The following is a 24537-nucleotide window of genomic DNA, read 5'->3' on the forward strand; positions in this document are numbered from 1 at the left end:
TTGATGGCGAGGAAATGACTGGCATCTTCCCGGAGGAAGAAGAGGGGAAAGAGGAAGCCCCAGGCTTGAGGCCCTCTTCCTACCTCAGCGGAGCTAGGATACCCAGTGACAGATTCGGACTTATCGATGTCTGCAGACTGACAGTGGTCAGACTCAAGATCGTGGAGGAGGACAAGGGCTTTGGAAAGCCGCCGGTGGTCGAGCCGTCACTGGCTAACCACCACAACCCCAGTGCCTCGTCAATGACCAGCACTGCTCTCCCTGAAGCGTTTCACCGCCTCCATATTCCATAAGGTCTACATATCTGCGGCACGTTCTGTATGGGCATTGAACGTAACGTCCCTACTGTTGGCTTACCAGGCCAATTTGTTGCTAGAGATAGGCAATATCTTAGGCAAAGGCACAGTCATCCAGTACCTATGGGACGAGATCTGTCATTGCAGATCTCAACCTCCGGGCCCCCAGAGTCGTCATACAAGGTTGTGGGCGCGCCATGAGCCTTGCGGTGGTGGAGCCTTGTGGCTCAACTTGTCCAGCCTCTCGGACAAGAAAAAGGCAGATTTCCTCCATAGTCCTATCACACCGAAGGAACTGTTTAGGCCTTCTGTCGCCATCATAAACGGTACACAAGAATTTCGTACGGTAGGCGAAGCCTTTAACTTCTGCTTGTCCCCCAGATCTGGGTAACGTGGTAACCCGGTCTCCCCTTCCATGAGCCAAGGCCTTGCGGTAGGGAGAGGGCAACACGCTGGCACCAGGATTGTCTGCAACGCAAAACCCTCAGCAATGCAGCAGGCTGCGAACTCTTAGTTCGACTCTCCTAACAGAGGCCGACGGTGGAAGCAGTCCTTCGCTGCTGCCTCAATGTGGTCCCGCACACTTAATTCCCTGGGGGAAAGAATGGACGTCCGACCTAGGGGTACGTCTCCAGCGGCAGTGAGGGGCATCCAACAGTTCACTTCGTGTCCCGACCTGCCTCCTCCCGGGTGCAGCACTTCTTTTTTTAAGAGATTAATTTGTTCAAAACCGTTGTCTTTCTCTCTCTTTGAGTCTACTACTCACCACACATTTAGGCACTGCAGTGCTAGCTAGCTGTAGCTTATACTTTCAGTACTAGATTCATTCTCTGATCTTTTGATTGGGTGGACAACATGTCAGTTCATGCTGCAAAAGCTCTGATGGGCTTGGTGATGTCCTCCATAAGTTGTCATAATTACTGTGTAAGTCTATGGAAGAGGGTGAGAACCATAAGCTGCCTAGGTTTTCTATTGAAGACAATGTACCCAGAGGAGGACAGAAGCTAGCTGTCCTCCGGCTACACCATGGTGCTACACTACAGAGTGCTGCTGAGGCTACTGTAGACCTTCATTGCAAACACAGTGTTTGAATCAATTATTTGTGAATATATTTAGTATCGTTTTATCTAAAAAGGCTAACTTTTTAAATGTTACACTAAATAAATAAATAAATGAAATTCACTGAGGAGGATGGTCCTCCCCTTCCTCCACTGTCACAGACTGTCTCTCAGTGCTCCGTAACTGGAAGAGCCCCTCGATCTTCTTCTCACGCACTCCCCTAGGGGTAGTGTCATCGTGAACAGGGTGGGGTGAAGTTCACGAGGGTCCCCACAGCTCTGCCACACTATAAATGACCTTGAACTGCTGACAGTGTCTTATTCTAACTGATAAACTTTTTGCTCTTCCTTCGATATTATCATATCCTTTTCAGGACAGACAATACGACTGTAGTGGCATACATCAACACACCAGGGTGTCACTAGCTCTCTGCATCGACACAGACTAGCTGTCAAGACTGTGGAGCAGGGCACACTTCCTCTCATTACGCACGACTCCTCTCATTACTTGTTGTCCAGAGGGAACCTGTTACGGGTAGACTCCATCCCCAGGTGGTGAACCAGATCTGGGAGTGATACGGTCTAGCCGCCGTAGATCTCTTCACATAGCACAAAGACGTGTTGTCTGTTGTTCTTGGCGATAGCAGGATATACACCACTGGGATTGGACGCGCTGGCACACGCTTGGCAAAGAGGTAATTCTCTACGCTTTTCCTCCTCTATGCTTGATACTCCCCACTCTAAACAGAGTGAGGGAACAAGTATTATCCCTCATCTTGTTAGCCCCTCGATGGACAGGGAGGCTCTGGTTAGCGGTTCTGGTTAGGCTCTGAGGTCTTGACAACTACCGTTACGCAGGGATCTTTCGACCCAGGTGGGTAGAGAGAGTTTACACCCTCACCAAGAAACCATGGCCATCTGGACCTGGCCTGTGAGAGGATACATTTGGTGGTGTGGCCGAAAACCAGTTCACTGTTAAGGTCTATTCAGCCGCTATCTCTGCCTGTCGAGGACAACACAGTACGGAAACACCCTCTGTTATGAAGGGAGAGCATCGCTTACGCCCAGTCTCCACGCTTTTAGCCCCATCTTGGGATCTGTCTTTTGTGCATGGGCTGATTTCACAGCAACCTTTTGAACCACTGTAAATATCTCTCATTCAAGACATCTTTGCGGATTGCACTTACATCCGCACAGTGAGTGAGTGAGCTGCATGCAGTCCACCATTCATGCCTACAGTTTGCCCCAGGGTTATCAAGGGTAACATTCTTACCCAAACCCGCCTTTATGCCTAAGGACAGTGGCAATTAAAATTGTCTCGCTTAAAATGTAGTTAATGGCTCTCCACCCGCCGCCCTGCACTTCTACGGAAGAATAGCGTCTCCACCGTTTATGTCCAGTATGCAATTTGCGCATTTGCTTGGAAGAGGTGAGAGTATTGCGCTACAACGACAATGACCTCTGTGACTTCTGGGAGCCTCCCTGCAAGGTCTATCCCCCCTTTGGATAGTGAAGGCTATTTTATTGGAGAATATAATAGCAAGGTTTTTATTTGTATATTATTTTGTATCTGCGATATTCAAGCTGATCTACCCCCTAAAAACAATTATTGCAAGGGTTACAGCCCGGGTTCCAGACCTAGCTATCTTTAGATGAATGCACTAACTGCAAGTCCCTCTGGATAAGAGCGTCTGCTAAATGACTAAAATAGGCTCATTCCACCAGAGGTATGGCTACCTCTTGGGCACTGTTGTAAGGCATTTCCTTAAGGGAGATTTGTGTTATGGCATGTTAGACCACACCTCATATGTTTATTACGTTTTTACCTTCTGGATGTCACTGCATCTTCGTTGGTGTATACTTCCTCACTGTTGAAGCCACTGAGGGGGTGATGTTCTTGGGACTACCCTGGCTTCAGAGAGCATTTCTGAGATATGGGAGTTGGCTATATTCAAATGTCAGACATGCTCTCCGAAGCCAGGTGTGCATAGAGTCAGTGCAAGATGCAGATCAATGCAGATAGTCCGGGTAACCATTTAATGAACTATTTAGCAGTCTTATGGCTTGGGGGTAGAAGCTGTCTCGAAGCCTGTTGGTCCAAGAGCCGATGCTCTGGTACCGTTTGCCGGAGGGTAGCAGAGTGAAAAGTCTATGGCTTCGGGGCTGAAGTATTTGGCATTTTTTGGGGCCTTCTTCTGACACCGTCTGATATAGAGATCCTGGATGTAGTGGGCCGTCCGCACCACCCTCTGTAGCGTTTTGCAGTCAAGGGCGGTGCAGTTGCCATATCAAGTGGTGTTGCAGCCAGTCAAGTTGCTCTCAACGGCGCAGCTGTGGAACATTTTCACGATCTGAGTGCCAATGCCAAATCTTCTCAACCTCCTGAGGGGGAGAGGGGCTCACCTCATTCGCCACTTGACCTGTCTGTCTCCAACAGATGATGCGTGATTGGTTCTTCAAGCCCATAGAGCCGTGAATCCCATCTCACTCATTTTAGCATAGAACCAAGGTTACGCAAGTAACCCTAACTTTTATATCTCCATTCAGGAAATGTAATAATTAATCTGACAAAAGTCTACTGATAATAATATTTCGGGTTTTCTTCAATCTGTTAGTCCAGTAGATTTCATTGCACTTGAATTAAGCTGTCATCCTCATATCTAGGTGGATAAAGCAAGAAATATTTAGCCTATTTACTAAATGTAAGAATAATGTACAGAATTCACAAACAGCCATTAGAAGAAAACATTTAAATCAATGACAAAATTTAAATTTCAATAACTTGTCCCACATGTTGAATCAAACACTCAAATAAATGAGATGGGTGCGCAGAAACTGAAAGAAATGCATGGAATAATTTTTAACCAGTTAACAGATTCATGCTAAAACACTGTATTCAATTCTGTTATTCAATACATATTCAAGCATATCCAGAAAAGGGGGAACACAATTAAAATAGGTGTAATGGTCCATTTGAAACCGAAATATACAAAATGATACCCTGAAATTATATAGCACAGTTTGAAATAACCATTTGGACACTGTTATCATAGACATTGCATTTACGTTTTACAAAGTTGCCTAGACATGCAATTCTGGATGCTACTCTCATTTAAACTGCACAATAATGTACTTATTGTCACAGAAATTATTTGGTATAGCTTTGTTCCCTCACTTGAAGGAAAATACCACTCAAAAACTATATTTTGGTATTTGCATTAGTCCACTGTTGATACAGTCCCAAAATGTTTTGCATGTCAGCAATCACATTTTCAAAATATAGAACTTTCAAAACACAGAAAGTGTCACAGTATAAAGAGTTCTGCAACATACTGTGACACTTTCTGTATTTTGAAGGTTCTATATCTGGAAAACTACCTTCATTCCATTCTGTGCATCTTTAGAGGTAGCAGGACCAGTAGATGATGTTGAACAGAGTATACGACCCAGGAAAGATGACCCGGGAGTACTTGTCTATGGCGTGGGTGTCGACCCACATGCTGCTGTAGGCACTGGAGCCCACATGTCCTGTGATTTGGTTGTTTTCCTCAATGTCCAGATGGACCATCATCCTCTGCTGCTTCATGGCGCCGTTCTCCTCAGGCATACAGTCATAGTTCCCCGTGTTGTTGACGTCCTCCTCGCTGTAGCTACCCATCATGCCCGGGTGGGTCATGCCACAGGTGCAGGGCAGCTGCAGACAGACACAGATAATGGGTTTGATCCCGAGCTACAGTACCCACATTTTCCATCCGACAAGCACATACTGTATACATCTAGCCTACACTTTTTCCAGAGGAATTTTAAAATGGTCAACTTTTTCCCAGAGCATATTTTACACACTGAGAAACTGACACTTTGGATTCACGGTTTGTTAAGATGGCACTTACCCTTTCTCGTAGCTTTTTTTCCTTCCGTTCTTGCACCGTAGACAGGTAGTTCACTGCGGCGTACTCTATCACCGATAGGAACACAAACACAAAACTGACCCAGAGGTAAATGTCCACAGCTTTGATGTAGGAAACCCTGGGCATGGAGGCGTTGACTCCAGTGATGATGGTGGACATGGTGAGCACCGTGGTGATACCTGGAGCACAGTACAACACACAACGTCTGATCAGAAAGGTCAAAACTTAGGGACACAGCAGGATATACTACTGAAGGCAGAATATCAGTGGTGTTTAGGCTTTGTAATAACGAAACATGAACACTGTAGAAGACAGAATCGTAACAAGCTTCGAAACAAGCGTTGACTTAAATCTTGGACTACTAGTGGCTAACTCACCCAGAGGAACCCTGGCCGGTACGGCCCGGCGGTCGATCCAGAAGGACACCCAGGACAACATGACCATCAGAGTGGCGGGGAAGTAGGTCTGGAGCAGGAAGAAGAAGATGTGGCGTCGCAGGGTGAAGGTGATGTACAGACGGTTGTACCAGCCTGGAGGGAAGAGGATAACATTATTACATATGTTATATACAATGCATTGTATTAGCATAACAGAAACCCAACCTTGATAAATCACAGTGAACAGCATGTGCTGTTTCAGCCTTCAGTGCTGTACCTGTGCTGCTGTAGAAGGCTAGTTTTGTGGTGGTTTGAAACTCCTGGATAAGGAACTGGGAGAGGGAGATATTTTCATCAGTACTCAGGGAATTGTTCCCTTTCTTCCAGTAGAGCATCAGGTCGTCATCCGTGTACGCATCTGAAAAGAAAGGGGCATGCTGTTCAGTGTCGCCCACTTGAAACAGTCTATGAACAGGTGCATTATATTATATATTTGAATTTGACAGCAGAGAGAGAGAGAGAGAGTCAAAAGGGCAGAGACTCACAGCTCTCGATCTCCAGGGAGCAGGTCTGTGTGTCCAGAGGGAAGCGACTCAGGTCCATGCTGCACATTGATGTCACTGTCACCCTGCATGAGAACACAACACAGACAGCTGAGTACAGCCTGGTCCCAGATCTGTTTGTGCTTTTGCCAGCGCTATTGCTGTCATTGTGAAGCCAATGTTTGCCATGACAATGAGTGACAAGGAGTTGACATTTTAGCACAAACAGACTGGCACTCAGTCTAAGATGAGTAGTTCTCCAGGTTTCAGAGGAAAAAACATGTATATTTTGCAGACAAAAAATGCTTGATTTTGCTGCAGCAGTGCTGACATTTTGCATGGCAAAATGAACTGATTTTGTCCAATTTGTCATGAAAATGCACTGACAAAAGAAAAAGTGTGTTGATGTGTGGCTTGATTGAACCATATTATGGGGTAAATGTGCGGTGATTGTTTGAAATTGCGATCCCTCTTTTTGTACTGCAGTGCTGGTTCAGTTGCAGGCGCTAATATTGCGATGATTTGACTGTTTTATGCAGAACTAGTGCAGTGATTGGTCAAATTAACAAGCCCACACATAATATGCGGGAATTGTTACAATTATTATAATAATAATACTGTTCAGATCGCAGAATCCTGGAAGGACTGTCCTACAGGTCAATAAATACACTGAGTAATGTAGATACAATAATACAACGAGAAATAGGTTGGGGCTGGGGGATGTGGGGGAATATGTGTTGTTGTATATCATATTTCAGACACATACAGTACACACAGAGTCCGTTGTTTAAAGAGATTTGGAGCCCCCAGTGCAGGGATGAATGCATGAAAATAGCGGAGATAATCCAGCTCAGTATAGAAGAGACCCGCTGCTACACGGGATCCTCTGGGAGGGAGGTCCACGTATAGTAAACAGGTATTTAATCCCCTTCCCAATCTGTTTCTGTCTGTCAAATCTCTGGTTCCAACCCCCGGAGAGATTAACCCTAATGATGAGCCTGCATTGTATCTAAAGTAGAACACACACCACCCTGTCCCTCCGCAAATCCTATACATCCGTAATGACAGAGAAATCCTATAATCCACCGCAAGATTGGGATTACAGACGGCCTGTGTGTCTACCAGGGCAGACTTCACAGTCCCAAAACCAGAGTTTTGGGAGCATGATCGCTGACTCCACCAGTGATGGAAGTGTTAATGACTATCCGTGTCCACAGGTGTCAAGAAGACTGTATGCAGTGTGTTTTGACTGCCAGCAGAGGGCGCTACTGACACAGACATCTTGATATTGACTTTTCCTAACTAAACTCTCAAATGGACCACCTGTGGATTACAAATTCAGTGCCTCTCTTGGGTCCAGCATTCTGATTACTCACTAAAATTACAAACTCACTTTCTTCCTGCAGCTTGCCTATACTTTACTGACAAACAGGTCATCACCACATTCAATAAATGATGCTGTGATGAGACAAACTGCATGTCTATTTGGTCAAGTTAAATATATAGACACACTTGGCCAGGATATAGATCCCACAATAACAGCATGACAGCACTTTTTCATTTGCAAATTGCTCATGGGTAAAAAAAAAAAGAAAAAAAAGAACAAGAATGGAAGGTTTAAATTTAGCCTGCCTCATCTGGCAGCTATGTGATTTGCGTAATGAAATCACTTTGGGGGTAAATTGCCAGTTGGCAAAGACTAGTGTTTACAACACCACACACTTCTCTTCAGTTGATTCCATTACAAATAGTGATCAGACCTAGCAAACTAGATTTCACCCATCATTTGTCGGCTTTTTCTGGATTAATTTTACGTAACAAGCTACTGTACTCACTACAGTTCACAAGGGTATCTGCTTAGCTAAAGCCTTGGTGGTGGATGAGGTCAGGGCTGGTTCCTGGCATAAGCAACATAAACGGTTGCGTAGAGCCCCCGGCCACTACGGGGCCTGACCAAAAACATTTGAATAAGAATAGTAGAATAAAGCAGGTGCAATTTCAAAATGTGTGCATAATTACTTTTTCTCTTATTATGTCTGTCACTGACAGTAACTCAGGCCATGTCATCTAACAATTCTTAGATCGGTATTTAGTCTAGCCAGCTATCATGCCCAAATACCAAACAGGCACGCAGGGCACGTGCCCAGGGGCCCAGATCTCCAGGGAGCCCCCATTGATTTCGTTAGTCATTCTCACTCAAATCATGTTAGCATGGCATAAGTAATTACAGGAAATTGCAAGAAAATTGCAGGAAATTAGCAATAAAACCGCAAAATGTTCTCTACCCAATGGCAAAATGTGTAGAATTGCAAGAAATTAACTTTAAATCTAAAATATTTCTCTCCACTGTCAAGAGGGGGCCCAGTAAAATGTATTTTTCGGAAGTTGGAAAACTATTAATTGCACTACTTTTGACCAGAGCCCCATGGGCGGCAGGTAGCCCAGCAGTTAAGAGCGCTGGGCCAGTAACTGAAATGTTGCTGGTTTGAATCCCTTAGTCCACTAGGTGAATAATCTGTCTATGTGCCCTTGATTGAGGCACTTAACCCTACTGTAAATGCTCCTGTATGTAAAATGTAGGTGGGGGTCCCCTAACCAAATCTTGCTTAGGGCCCCCAAAAGGCTAGAGATGCCCCTGGATGAGGTGAGTTTCTCCCATGCTATGTAAAGCACTTTGAGTACTTCAGTAGGTAGAAAGATGCTATATATATATATATATCCAATCCATTATTATCAAGTCTTCCAGTCTCAGGCAAGGTTACTCATCATCACAGAAGTATGCTTCACTAAACTTCTTCCATTACACCAGTATGCTTTAAACTGAGAACAAAACTAAAGTTTGACTCTGACCAGGTGAATTACCTTTGGCTGTAGAGCACCTTGCCATCAGGGTAGACTCTCAGCATGACATTATCTGTGGTGGTGTCGTGTGTGAAGGACTTCTTGGAGTGGACAAAGAACATGTCTGGCACCCAGATCTTCTTGACCAGCCGCCCGTCAAAGGTCATGCTCTTATTGGTGGTGCTGTGGAAAGAGAGGCGCTCATCTTTCCAGTAGTGTCTAATATACAGGGTCATGGTGAAGTCCTGAAACACAAAGCATGACAATGCTAGTATTTCAACAGAGCCATCACATATTGTCTTGCCTTCTTCTTTCCATATCATCAAATCATGGATGATCTATGCATCTTGGATGCTTTATTTTGGTTTACATCACAGCTCACAGAAAGTATCGAACCACTTACCATGTCAACTTCTGAGATCGTGTCCAGACTTTCTACCTGAACATCAACGCCAACTGGAACAGCAGGTCCTGCAAAGACACACAACTCAAATTAACTTAATTAAAAGGAAACACATAAGTAAACAAATTCCATTGGGCTGTCACAGTTAATCAGTTAACTTGAGGTCCATTTTGAAAAATGTCGGGCACTCATTTAAAAAACAGTGTTCAAAATAAACTGAAAACATCCCAATTACATAAATCTATACAGCTAAAAACAACAATGTGAAGTCAAAACAAGTTAAGATTGAGGTTAAAAATGAAAGAAAGTGTGCTTTATCAATTTACTGGATTTAGTTTACCGCTACTTTGAACAAAATCAAGATATCAATATTCTTATGTTTATATAAAATCCTAAAATCCTAAATCACAGAAATCGCGATTAATCAAAGCAAATCCTGCAACTAACTTGATTAAAATATATATATTATTTGACAGCACTATAACAAAACCAATCAGATATGTTAACATTTATGTAACTCGTTTCCTTAAATAACTTATATAGTTAATTATCGGGTAATCTTGACAGTACATAATTAAATACAGACAAAAACAAAAGGTCAATAGCTATCTAAAATTATACTTCAAAAATGCTGTAATACTAAACTGTCTGGATTATGAAGCTGTATATAAGGGTCATGTGTATCTAGACAATTCTATTAAAAACAATGAGCTTTTTCTCCTCTAGTCCCTTTCATCCAGAGCCCTGCAAAAAACACACAAGCTGTCATCAAGGCAAAGGGTGGCTACTTTGAAGAATCTAAAATCTATTTTGATTTGTTTAACACTTTTTTGGTTACTACATGATTCCATATGTGTTATTTCATCCTTTTGATGTCTTCTCTATTATTCTACAATGTAGAAAATAGTCAAATAATGAAAAACGCTTGATGAGTATGAGTAGGTATGTCCAAACTTTTGAAAGGTACTGTATGTACGTATAACCACAATGTAAAACAGTCAAAGATACGACTCAGTTATAAGAGCCTACATTGCCACATAATTTTGTACTAAGAGGCAATGTTGTTATATGCTCAAGTGCAGATTCACACAAGATGATATATCGGATATATTGCCACATTAAACAATGCCGCTTTATATGTTTTCATACCCTACATTACTCATCTCATATGTATATACTGTACTCTATACCATCTACTGCATCTTGCCTATGCCGTTCGGCCATCACTCATTTATATATTTTTATGCACATATTCGTATTCATTCCTTTACACTTGTGTGTATAAGGTAGTTGTTGTGAAATTGTTAGGTTATATTACTTGTTAGACATTACTGCATGGTCGGAACTAGAAGCACAAGCATTTCGCTACACTCGCATTAACATCTGCTAACCATGTGTATGTGACAAATACATTTGATTTGATTTGATTTATATTGTTAATCCATGGTTGAGTCAGTATGCTGTAAAATATGTCATATCATATGGAGCAATCACACATTAACTATTCACTGGCTTTAATAAACACCACAGCGGAATTATTACCCTGCGTTTTTTATGTTTACGTCTGTTCCAATTCACTGTCTGTATAGATTATTCTGGAATCTTAATCATTTCTGGACTTCAATTACATCCCAATTTATCCCCTTTTATTGGTGTTTTGGGATGAATCCACCAGTAAGCAGTAGCTGGATTTGGGTCCCAAGAAGGCTTCAGATTAGAGAAGTCAGAGAAGGGTTATTGAAGCCCTGAGCTCCAGACTAGTGCTACCACTGTGTAATTAATCACAGCAGACATAATCCCAGTTGGTTATCTCATCAATTCAAGGCACACTGCAGCACGAGACATCGTGTACATCCGCTTCCAATATCCGCTTATGAGAACTGATAAAGGCCTATATCTTCACTTGAGTAAAACAGCTGTAACGTTTCAGAAAATCTGTCATCGACATCAATGCACGATTTAACAACGACTTAATGATAAATCCTGATTTAAGTAAGAATTGAAAGTATGTCAGAAAATATCGGTGAACTGTACAGTTGGATGATGATGATAATGATAGATTTGTACGGCTCACAATAAAGCACTGTTAAAAAAAACTCACCTCCAAAGCCAGGCCTCATTGTGAAGTCGTGATCATTTATGCTTAAGAGCTGTTCTGAATTACTCATGGTGTTTTTGGTGATATCTGGAATTCTTCTCAGTATAGTGCTGCGAGGAGGGGACAAAAACATGACTAATGAAACAAACTGTTTCAAATTACACTTATTTTCATTGTCTCTGAACCTCTAGCATACTGTCAAGACTATTCTGTCCTAGATCTATTTGTGCTCTTGCCAACTCCACTGCTGTCACTGTCAAACCAAACATGTTTGGTATGACAATGAGTGACAAGTTGTCATGAGCGTGTAACGGATGTGAAATGGCTAGCTAGTTAGCGGGTACGCGCTAGTAGCGTTTCAATCAGTTACGTCACTTGCTCTGAAACCTAGAAGTAGTGTTGCCCCTTGCTCTGCAAGGGCCGCGGCTTTTGTGGAGCGATGGGTAACGATGCTTCGTGGGTGACCGTTGTTGATGTGTGCAGAGGGTCCCTGGTTCGCGCCCGAGGTCGGGGCGAGGGGACGTACTAAAGTTATACTGTCCATTTATTTCCTCATATGAACTTTAACACAGTAAAATCTTTGAAATTGTTGCATGTTGCGTTTATATTTTTGTTAAATGAAAATAACCAAGTAAATAATCCAGTGGTGATAGTTGCTTTGCTTAATCAGATCCTCTGGACTAAACTCTATGTCAGTGAGACTGTATTTAGATTAAGAATTCTTACCTGCCAACCTTTTGATGTCCTTTTACTGTCAGTGGTACTTCTCTTTTGAATCTATAAGAAAAACAAGAAAAATGGGATCTAAAGGACACGGTATCAACATGACAGTCCATTCAAACAGCCTATCAGAAGAGTTGTTCCCAAGTCCCATGTGCATTCAGACATCTTCAAAAAATAACACTACCATCAATTTGCACCAGCAATTCATCCACTTGATGGTAGTGTTGCTGACCAGGGCATTGCTTAAAGCATTGCTTGAAAGTAGGAAGTACAGTAGGATAGGGCCCTGGTCAAAAGTAGTGCACTATATAGGGAATAGGGTGCCATTTCCATGTTTGTTTTGTCCAGGCAGCTGCTAGGACTACTGAGCACCATTCAATTTGAGTGTGCAGGTTAGAAGCTCTTTAGGAGAATATTCTCCAGGCTATTAGAGGAGTCACTACTTTAGCATTGACCTAAGGGATTAAAAGGCAAAGGGTATTCTGCCATATCTTTTCACTGATGTAATCTTTTTCTCTAGAAATAATCTTAATCTGGGAATTATGATATGATTCCCTCATAACATATAGAGTACCAGTCAAAAGTTTGGACACACCTACTCATTCAAGGGTTTTTCTTCATTTTTAATATTTTATACATTGTAGAATAATAGTGAAGACATCAAAACTATGAAATAACACATATGGAATAATGTAGTAACCAAAAAAGTGTTAAACAAATCCAAATTTGAGATTCTTCAAAGTAGCCACCCTTTGCCTTGATGACAGATTTGTACACTCTTGGCATTCTCTCAACCAGCTTCACCTGGAATGCTTTTCCAACAGACTTGAAGGAGTTCCCACATATGCTGAGTACTTGTTGGCTGCTTTTCCTTCACTCTACGGTCCAACTCATCCCAAACCATCTCAATTGGGTTGAGGTCATGTGATTGTGGAGGCCAGGTCATCTGATGCAACACTCCATCACTCTCCTTCTTGGTCAAATAGCCCTTACGCAGCCTGGAGGTGTGCTGGGTCATTGTCCCGTTGAAAAACAAATGATAGTCCCACTAAACGCAAACTAGATGGGATGGTGTATCGCTGCAGAATGCTGTGGTAGCCATGCTGGTTAAGTGCGCCTTAAATTCTAAATAAATCACAGACAGTGTAACCAGCAAAGCACCCTCACACCCTCCCAATTCCTCCTCCATGCTTCACGATGGGAACCACACATGCGGAGATCATCCGTTCACCTACTCTGAGTCTCACAAAGACACGGCGGTTGGAATAAAAAATCTCAAACTTGAACTCATCAGGCCAGAGGACAAATTTCCACCGGTCTAATGTCCATTGCTTGTATTTCTTGGGCCAAGCAAGTCTCTTCGACTTATTTGTGTCCTTTAGTTGTGGTTTCTTTGCAGAAATTCGACCTTGAAGGTCTGACTCACGCAATTTCCTCTGAACAGTTGATGTTGAGATGTGTCTGTTACTTGAACTCTGTGAAGCATTTATTTGGGCTGCAATTTCTCAGGCTGGTAACTGTAATGAACTTATCCTCTGCAGCAGAGGTAACTCTGGGTTATTTCATAGTTTTGTGTGTCCAAACTTTTGACTGGTACTGTACATTGCATAAAACATGTTTTATTCTATAATTGATGTCAGAAAGACATTAAGCAAATTCAGTTTACAGAATAATTTTTGCCTTGCTTTAGAATCCGTCAGGTCAGAGGTTGACTGATTTGGTCCATTTATGATTTGCAATGAATTTCCAATTTAAGACAACCTTCTTTGTAGAAGAACAATATAGTTTCATATAATTTGACAATAACTTAAGCCCCTTTGAGTTATGCATGCTTAAATGGAAGTGAATTCCCTTTTTATGCACTTTTCTCACTATACGTATTCTGACCTTGAATTTAGGCATGAGGTAACACTTTTCAACCGGCTATTCGTTCAGGGTGGAGATCACAGAAATAGAGGTATGACAAAGGTGTGTCTACAGATATGCCACATTCTGACTTTGACTTATTTCTCTCATAATTCCACCACATTTAAGTGATGAAAAGATGAATAAGGTCGAGCAACCTGTTGATTCCAAGTGGAATATATACTTTATTTTTTCAGATAGATGCACTGTAATTTACAAATTGATAAGAGCTATTGATAAGAGCGAAGTAAATTAGTAAGCTGTTTGGATATGGGGATTGTAAATTGTCATGGAAATTCATACTGAGAGAGACTGTCAGTTCTTCAAACTATCATCTTTATTTAATATCGATGAATTATTGCAATAATGAAGCCGTCGACCCCACCCTCTTGAGTGTGTTGCCGAGATCTTAACTGATAAGGAAAAAAACTGAGATCTTATATAGGAGACCTAAAAATGCTTATACAGGGCTGGTTCCACCCTTCCCATGCTGATCGGTGGGCATCATAAGCCACCTTGGGTTCATCTCCTGGTTATCTGCACGGATTTTCTTTTACCCCCAACCCGGCTTAGTTTCCCAGATGCCAGGATGAAGATGAAACAATGAGGGATTGTTCTAAAATCTTTATCTCGGGTCACACACACCACATATTGTCTATGGAATGCCAGCTGTAGGTTTTTATCACAAAGTCATTGTCAGCTCAAGTTATATCTATCAAAACCCATTTCCTTGAACATATGCCCAGGCTAACTGCAGGAAGCTAGAGTGGAAACCATCCCTTTACAGAAAGACAGCATTAATAGAACAGAAATGTCTTACTATTTGTTAAGTATTAATTGTTAACTATTAATATCAAACAAATCAGGTAAATAGCCAATTTTTCTCTCACAAAATAAAAATGAAAATTGTTTTAGATCTATTTTAACTTATAATCGCTGGAGACAAATGTGAAACCAGTTACAGTATATGGCAGCAAACTAAAGCATATTAACATTTCAAATTTCCCACAGTGATGTTTATGAAATGTGCCATTGTGCAGAATTTAAATTGTACTGCCTTTTAACTTCAAGGGATGAAACTTGGAGACGCAAGCCAAATGGGTATATCTGAATGTGATGATGCATTGCGCAATGACAGTCGCAGAAAATCTAACATTTGGTCACACTCCAATGTTTTAATTATATATCCAGACTTTCTGTTTCCTATTTCTATCATGTTAAATATTAGCCACTTTCAATGTCGTCCGTCAGTAGGCTTAATATCCACACATATTTAACTGTCAATGTACTGTTGGATCCCTTCAGTTGGTATAGTCCACATTTCGTTTCATTCTTCTTCTTCTGTAAATGCTGTCACGGTGGTTGTTGCTGAGGATCACTAACAGTTTACCATATTTAATGTAAAAAAATGACATAATAAGTGCACACCAAGCAGTCTGAACCTGACGCATGACGCAAAACTTGACTGTGTCATCACACAGTTCTATGGCGAGTGCGGACAATAGACCAGGGTATTGTACACTATTCTCCCTATAATAATTATATGTACACTAATCTTCCAACATTACCATGGTTTGAAGAACTGAATGTAGCAATTCTATAAATGAATCAAACCACCTTTTTCCTTTTCTTTTGTGCGTAAAGACTCTCAACCCATTTTTCCATGATTGCCAAGGGATCATGAAAACTTCCCTAAACCTGCATATTGTGAAACATCAGAGTGTTTTTAAATCTATGCATGGGTTCCCGAAACTGAGATATGCATATGTTTTGATGACTGTATTTTGTTGATCTCCATTCTGAATGCTTTCTCCATAGGCTACATTCTAGTTGTACCTTATGATAGCTGGATACAACTGTAAAACCAGTCACATGGCACAGGCTGGTCTCATAGACTAGAAGTAACATAGTAAACAAAAATCTGAGACACGTAAATGAGTATGATATGTTACGTTTGGTATGGCTACATAAGACAGAAAGAAGGTTACTTAAGGTAAAAATGAAAGGAGGGTGGGGTGGACGTATAACGTGAACGTCTAGCATACGTGTTCAAATCTCATCAAGGACAACTTTAGCATTTGAGCTACTTTGCAACTACTTAGCATGTTAGCTAACCCTAACCCTAACCCTTTATCCTAACACCTAACCTCAGGGGTGGCTGGTAGCCTAGTGGTTAGAGCGTTGGACTAGCAACCAAAAGGTTGCAAGATCAAATCCCTGAGCTGACAGGGTAGAAATCTGTCATTCTGCTCCTGAACAAGGCAGTAGGCTTAAGTTGAAAATATGAATTTGATCTTGACTGACTTGCCTAGTTAAATAAAGGTAAAAAAAGTTAACCTTAATGCATAGCTAACATTAGCCACCAAAAATTGGAATTCATATCATGTGTATTGCAAATTCATAACATATTGAACTATCATACACATTTTAATTCATAACATATCATACGAAATGAATGATGGACATCCACAAATGAATACATGCCGACATACCGACCAAATATAACATATCATACTAATTTTAGTGTCCTGAATTTTCTTCTCCCCAACTTCAGGTTGTATGGCAGCCAACTGAAGCATAACAGCATATCAACTGTTCCACCGTGAAGTTTATAAAATGCTGGATGAAATTTGGAGATCCAAGCTATAAGCTTCTGTATAGCCATGTGCAAATGACAGTATAGTGCCAAATCTACTGAGTTGATTTATGATTTCTAGAATGTATAAATTATATGCCTGGACCTTTCACTGTTTAAATGTTTTTTTAAGCCACTCTCGGTAGCCACCGTCACTTATACACTCTTAGAAAAAAGGGTTCCAAAAGGTTTCTTCGGTTGTCCCTGTCATGTTTTGTCTTTGATCATCATGTCTTGTCCCTGTGCTTCCCTCTGCTGGTCTTATTAGGTTCTTTCTCTCTTTCTATTTCTCTCTCTCCTCCTCCCTCTTTCCCTCTCCCGCTCTCTCTCTCTATCGTTCCGTTCTTGCTCCCAGCTGTTTCTCATTCTCCTAACGACCTTATTTACTCTTTCACACCTGTCCCCTATTTTGCCCTCTGATTTGAGTCCCTATTTCTCCCTCTGTTTTCCGCTTCTGTTTTGTCGGATTCTTGTTTGAGGTTAGCTGCTCTGTGTCCGTGTTCCGCCCTGTTGTGTTTTTGCATTTGTCAGATGCTGCGTGTGAGCAGGTGTCTATGTCAGCTACCGTCTGTGCCTTCCTGAAGCGACCTGCAGTCTGGGGTCGCGTCTCCAGTCGTTCCTCTCTACTGACAAGAGGTTTTCAGTTTCCTGTTTTGGATTACCTTTGATATATCCAGGAACATCATTGTTTGTTTAAAACTGGAATAAAGACTCTGTTTCTATTACGTCGCTTTTGGGTCCTCCTTCATCAGCATAACAGTCCCAATAGGAAAACCCTTTTTGGTTCCATGTAGAACACTTTTTTTGTTCCAGGTAGAACTATTTTGGGTTCCATGTAGAACCCTCTGGAACCAAAATAATTCTACCTGGAAGCAAAAAGGGGTTTTCAAAGGGTTCTCCTATTGGGACAGTTGAAGAATCATTTTAGGTTCTAGATTTTATTTCACTTTAGTGTTAGTTTCTTTACATTTTCCATCATTCCATTACATCATTAGTTGACCTTTCTTTCCACTGTCACTTTCGATGCAATAGTATAATAACATTGTGCAATAATTTGGGACATGTAGCCTATTTGAATCATTATGGAACACAGACCACACATAGAAGTTTAAACCTGGAGACTGGCGCATGGTTCCCGACTACTTGACCGTTGTCATCACAGTTCCATGATTATAGTAAAGACTATTAGGGTAGATTTATAGGACTACCGTTCAACCCCTATTGTACACTTTCCTCACCTTCCAATATTTCATTGATTGAACAATTGAACAATGCAACTTTCAGGATGAATCAAACCACTGTATTTTTGATTCACCAAATATATTTAGTGCGTAAAGGTTCTCCAAACCTGTTTTTGTATTATTCATAAATATGTTCCTAACCCAATATAATATACAAGATCAGAGTATTTTTAAATCTACCAACTGGTGCTGAAAAGGAGATGAATATGCATGTGTTTACATGGCTTTCTTCCATTGATCCCTAATATTCTGAACCGTTCTCTCCATATATTCTAGTCAGTCTGTTGAGAAAATTAAGATTAAAGGTACACCAAATTTAAAGGGATGGCTTTAGATAAATGTACTAAAAAACGTACTGAATGTACTGAAAACTCCACGAGAAAATCTGTTGGGATGTGGGAGGTTTTCAGCGGTTTAATTACATTTATTCAGCGTGTATTCAGCGTGCGCAAGAGCACCACGCCTGCCAATCCTGTTACATACCTGCACAAGGTAAATCTGAATACCAACTATTGAGAAGTGCATAGGAAAGCTTGCGTAGGAAAGACGTACATTTCCTAAGTCTGAATCGGGCTCGTAATGCCTATATACTCAAAGCTATAAAACATTCCAAGCAGCTTAAGCTTGGTCTTAAAACGAAAAGCCTCGGTAGAAAGAACTCTAGTGGCAATAAGAGAGGCATGAGTGAAGCTCCTCCAAGGTGGTTGACCTAAAAATCATAAAACAAGCCGACAGTGATGTGCGAGGCCATTTCCTATTTTGACCTGCAAATCTCAAGTAACGCTTCAAACATCATGTTACTTAAATAAGAAAACCACTGGAATCATCACCCACATCAACAGTTCCAATCAAATCAATGCCATATTCTTCTCACAAGGTCAGAGAGGATTAATATTGGACTATGATCCTTTCTAGGTATTGTAATGGAAAGTAAAGGTGGAAGGTGTACACAAATCTGCTAAATTCTTTCTCAATAAGCCTCAGGAGGCAACGTAATCTTAACTCTCTCAGCAGATGCCTCTGGGATTTTAAATAACATGACAGTCTCGTTGATTTGATTGTTTTAGGCAGTCGCTGACTGCGTCAGTAATGCAATGATCTTCACTGAGTTCCCCTGCCGGTCCATTGTGCTACGGGATTGGTCCACCACGATAAGGGTGAGGCCAGAACATCCATTTGTGGCTAAGCAGACATCTGTCACATCAAATGTGAATTGATGCAATATCTAAGGATCAACGCACGGCCTACAGGAGATCATCGCTATTTAAACATAGTACAGTGTAATCTTTAGAACCAAATGGACTGTGGGCCCTCATTTGTGCAGTGTAATTTGTGCAATACAGCGCAAGACACACAGACAGTGCCTGTTCACACAAGTTTGAATACATTGGGTCAATACGATGAGGAGTTTGTCCTGCGTGTGAGGTGCCAGGTGGACTGGGAAAGGAAGTGATGTGATTGGTCAGGACAAGCACTTGGCAAAAGCCATGCCGATGGCTAAACGTGCTGCGACCAACATCTATTCCTACAGAAGGTCACTGATGTAACTAGAAAACCTGCTGTCTCTTTAGTCCTTGGGCATTGAGACACGACATGATGTGGTGTGAGGGTTGCAGTGAAGAAGCACTGCAGGGAAAAGTTAACTACAGTCCTTCCTATGTGACTGGACAGGGGCCAGCTGTATTCAAAGCACCACATAGGCGACTGCATGGCATACCCGTGCACAGCCACATTGAACTACAGATGTCGGATCTTAATTTGATCACCCTGTTGCAGGATAACTGCAATCAGTCCAAAAGTCCAGTTTCAGAAAATAAAGGCTTGTTATTCCCTTGTTGACCTGAATGGGAAATGTTAAACTTTACCTCCCTTATCCTACCTCAATTGCACACAGTGTGTATAGACTTTTTCTATTGTATTATTGACTGTATGTTTGTTTATTCCGTGTGTGACTCTGTGTTGTTGTTTGTGTCGCACTGCTTTGCTTTATCTTGGCCAGGTCGCAGTTGTAAATGAGAACTTGTTCTCAACTAGGCTACCTGGTTAAATAAAGGTGAAATAAAAAAAATTGTAGTGTATTTGAGGTTTAAAAAGGTTTCAAAGGTATGTAATTTCCACTTTGAAATTTCAGACTCTATTTTCTCTTACGAAAAATGTATCAACCACTACAAAAATGTCCATTAATTGTACCCCCAACAGCACACATTTCTGTTGTATCCTCAGACAAGTCCACCTGATTCAACTGGTCAACGAATCATCAAGCCCTCAAGTGAGTTGAATCAGGTGAGTTTGCCTGGGGCTAAAACACAAATGTGTGCTGTTGGGGGTACTCGAGAACTGGAATTGGGAAAAACTGTACTAGATGTAGCCCAAATGCAGCAAATTACTAGTCTATAAATCAACATGGTGACATCATTAATGTATTAAAAATCACTTTTAATTACAATGAGATTTTGCTCTTCTGCTTTCCAATCGGATAACCTTCAGGTAGCAAAGCCACAACAATAACAATAAATGTAGGTTACGTAATCTGATTAAGTGATTTTTCGAACCACGCACCTTGCATCAACCAAACAGAACCCTCTATAATGCAGTAGGCATCAGGATCCAATTCCAGCTACATAAATAACACAGGCTGGCACATCTCAATACACACAGAATTGTGAAATAGTGACATTTTCATAAATATTCCCAGCACAAACTTTTAAATATGAATTTACCCATTCAGGTCAACAAGGGAATATCCTATACAATAATAGCCTATACCTAAGAATGTGGATATAGGGCGAGCTTCATCACAAATAGCAATGGATGTGAACAGCTATAGTCTAAATGCATCATGCCAGCATCTAATTCAAGTAATTCCCTCCTCATTATACACTGCTCAAAAAAATAAAGGGAACACTTAAACAACACAATGTAACTCCAAGTCAATCACACTTCTGTGAAATCAAACTGTCCACTTAGGAAGCAACACTGATTGACAATAAATTTCACATGCTGTTGTGCAAATGGAATAGACAAAAGGTGGAAATTATAGGCAATTAGCAAGACACCCCCCAAAACAGGAGTGATTCTGCAGGTGGTGACCACAGACCACTTCTCAGTTCCTATGCTTCCTGGCTGATGTTTTGGTCACTTTTGAATGCTGGCGGTGCTCTCAATCTAGTGGTAGCATGAGATGGAGTCTACAACCCACACAAGTGGCTGAGGTAGTGCAGTTCATCCAGGATGGCACATCAATGCGAACTGTGGCAAAAAGGTTTGCTGTGTCTGTCAGCGTAGTGTCCAGAGCATGCAGGCGCTACCAGGAGACAGGCCAGTACATCAGGAGACGTGGAGGAGGCCGTAGGAGGGCAACAACCCAGCAGCAGGACCGCTACCTCCGCCTTTGTACAAGGAGGTGCACTGCCAGCGCCCTGCAAAATGACCTCCAGCAGGCCACAAATGTGCATGTGTCAGCATATGGTCTCACAAGGGGTCTGAGGATCACACACCAATAAGATGAAGAGACTTGCTTGGGCCAAGAAACACGAGCAATGGACATTAGATCGGTGGAAATCTGCCCTTTGATCTGGAGTCCAAATTTGAGATTTTTGGTTTCAACCGCAGTGTGTTTGTGAGGCGCGGTGTAGGTGAACGGATGATCTCCGCATGTGTATTTCCCATCTTAAAACATGGAGGAGGAGGTGTTATGTTGTGGGGGTGCTTTGCTGGTGACACTGTCTGTGATTTATTTAGAATTCAAGGCACACTTACCCAGCGTGGCTACCACAGCATTCTGCAGCGATACGCCCTCCCATCTGGTTTGGGCTTAGTGGGACTATCATTTGTTTTTCAACAGGACAATGACCCAACACACCTCCAAGCTGTGTAAGGGCTATTTTCCCAAGAAGGAGAGTGAAGGAGTGCTCAGTGAAGTCAGACCGCAGAGTGTTGGTAAAGCAGCCTACAAGTGCTCAGCATATGTGGGAACTCCTTCAAGACTGTTGGAAAAGCATTCCAGGTGAAGCTGGTTGAGAGATAGCCAAGAGTGTGCAAAGCTGCCATCAAGGCAAATGGTGGCTATTTGAAGAATGTCAAATATAAAATATATTTTGATTTGTTATGTGTTATTTAATAGTTTTTGTGTCTTCACTATTATACTACAATGTAGAAAATAGTAAAAATAAAGAAAAACCCTTGAATGAGTAGGTGTTCTAAAACTTTTGACCGTTAGTGTATATACCCTATATAATCCATTAATTTGAATATATAAAGGTCCCCTACAGAGAAGCATATGAACCAATTTCAGATGAATTTCTGTTTTGAAGTCTATTAAATCTCATCTAAATGGTATGACGCTACTTACAGCAGGGAGGGAAAGTGATTGTCATTTTAAGCGTCGCTGGTGGTAGCACAAATAGATTACAGCCCCCCCGCGCTTTTTGTCCTGCTTACCTGCCCAAAATGTACCCGCCAATAATACTCACAGCAGAGGTAGAAGCAGCCAAGTACACTTTCACAATAGAGCCTAATTCTCAGTATTCATTAGCATATCCTATGCATGTCCATGAGCATCTTGCAATACACATCAAGTGCTGCCTGTGGTGATTGATATTAGTCTATGACAATTTCAAACACATCAATCATGTAGCCTACCTGATTTGTCTGTAGTTCTGAAGCACATGCCCCCTTGGACCAACCGACCTCACAGATGCGCCAACCATCGAGGCAAGTAGCAGCAGCAGTAGGAGGACATCCGTGGGCATAGTGTCCACACTGACAGCGTTCTGGACCCAGTTGTCCAAAAGTCTAGTTTCATAAAATAAAGGCTACAGTGAGAACTTTTTATGTGCCTCAGGCATGATCCCTGGTACCGTTCGCGCCAAAATACTATAGACACAAATACACACTGAAACATCCGAGGTATTTAATCTCACTGTTGGGAAAGCAATTTCGCCTAAACCTATAAATCCTTCCACGTCAGATGGCTCAGATGTTCTCCCCATCGTATATGTGTGAGCATAGCGCAGCGCGTCCAGTTTTCCGGCTCTCAAGAGCAGATCTGTTAGCTCAGGTTAAAAGGCGAGAGTGGGCTACAAGGCAGTTCTGTCCCTAGCCTAACATATTTACGTAATTGAGCACATTATATGATATTATTATAGGGCGGGAATTATTTCAAATGATCATGTGGGCCTCAGAACACCTGACACTAGGCTAACATGCCCTCTACCAAACATCTTTAATAAATACAGTAAAACATTTCATAAAGTAAATCCTATGACAATCGTTTTAAACAATGGCTATCCTTTGTTTTCACAATAATGTCCACTCATTGTTTTCATACTACCATATTGATAGCGGGGTTGTGCTCAATTCAGAATTGTATTGAGAATGGCTCAGAGATTTCAATTCAAGCAGGACACAGAATTGCAATTCGAATGAAAGGAAATATAATTGAATTAAATTAAATTAAATTCAAATGCCTCTTCTATTCTATACTGAACAAAAATATAAACAGTTCGTACAAGGAAATCAGTCAAAATGAAATAAATTCATTCGGCCCTAGTCTATGGATTTCACATTACTGGGAATAGAGATATGCCTCTGTTGTCCCAGATACCTTAAAAAGGTAGTGTAGGGGTGTGGATCATGAAACCAGTCAGTATCCGGTGTTACCACCATTTGCCTCATGCAACGCAACACATCTACTTCGCATAGAGTCGATCAGGCTGTTGATTGTGGCCCGTGGAACGTTGTTCAATTGCTGTTGAATGTTGCTGGATATTGGCGGGAACTGGAACACGTGGTCGAACACTTTGATCCCAGAGCATCACAAACATGCTCAGTGGGTGACATGTCTGGTGAGTATGCAGGCCATGGAAGAATTGGGATCCAAGAATTGATCCTTGCAGATCCTTGCTACATGGGGCTGTGCATTATCATGCTGAAATATGAGGTAATGGCGACGGATGAATGGCACGACAATGGGTCAGCATGCCAATTAGACACTCCCTCAAAACTTGAGACATCTGTGGCATTGTGTTGTGTGACAAAACTGGGCATTTTACAGTCGCCTTTTATTGTCCCGAGCACAAGGCGCACTTGTATAATGATCATGCTGTTTAATCAGCCTCTTGATATGCCATACCTGTCAGGTGGATAGATTGTCCTGGCAAGGGAGAAATGCTCACTAACATGTCAACAAATTAGTATCAGCTATGAAGGTAAGACCCACGTCGGATAACCAATAGTTTAATCATCCCAAAGGGGCAGGCAAATAGACAGACAGGCAAATAGACAGGCAGGCAAATCGATAGGCAGGCAAATAGACAGACAGGCAAATAGACAGGTCAAGGCAGGGAGGGGTAAATAGTCCAGAGAAGTGGGGGAAAGGTACAGGACGGCAGGCAGGCTCAGGTCAGGCAGAGGTTGGTAATCCAGAGGTTGGGCAAAGGGACAGGACAGCAGGCAGGGTCAGGCAGAGTGGTCAGGCAGGCGGGCTCAGAGACAGGACAGGCAAGGGTC

The 24537-nt window shown here is 41.8% G+C and overlaps 1 protein-coding gene across 1 annotated transcript; it reads right to left on the reverse strand.

The window, feature by feature from the left end:
• Positions 1–4089: 4089 nt before the first annotated feature.
• On the reverse strand, positions 4090–23073 carry LOC129824979 (gamma-aminobutyric acid receptor subunit rho-1-like). The gene is made up of 10 exons (XM_055884586.1): positions 22669–23073; positions 12250–12300; positions 11527–11633; positions 9426–9493; positions 9044–9267; positions 6185–6267; positions 5917–6057; positions 5640–5792; positions 5245–5441; positions 4090–5048 (listed from the first exon to the last, which is right to left on the reverse strand). The coding sequence occupies exons 1-10, from the start codon at positions 22776–22778 to the stop codon at positions 4755–4757; spliced, it is 1428 nt and encodes a 475-aa protein (XP_055740561.1). The 5' UTR covers positions 22779–23073; the 3' UTR covers positions 4090–4754.
• Positions 23074–24537: the final 1464 nt, after the last annotated feature.

The sequence above is a fragment of the Salvelinus fontinalis genome, chromosome 27 (genome assembly GCF_029448725.1).
Source record: "Salvelinus fontinalis isolate EN_2023a chromosome 27, ASM2944872v1, whole genome shotgun sequence".
Lineage (NCBI taxonomy): Eukaryota > Metazoa > Chordata > Actinopteri > Salmoniformes > Salmonidae > Salvelinus > Salvelinus fontinalis.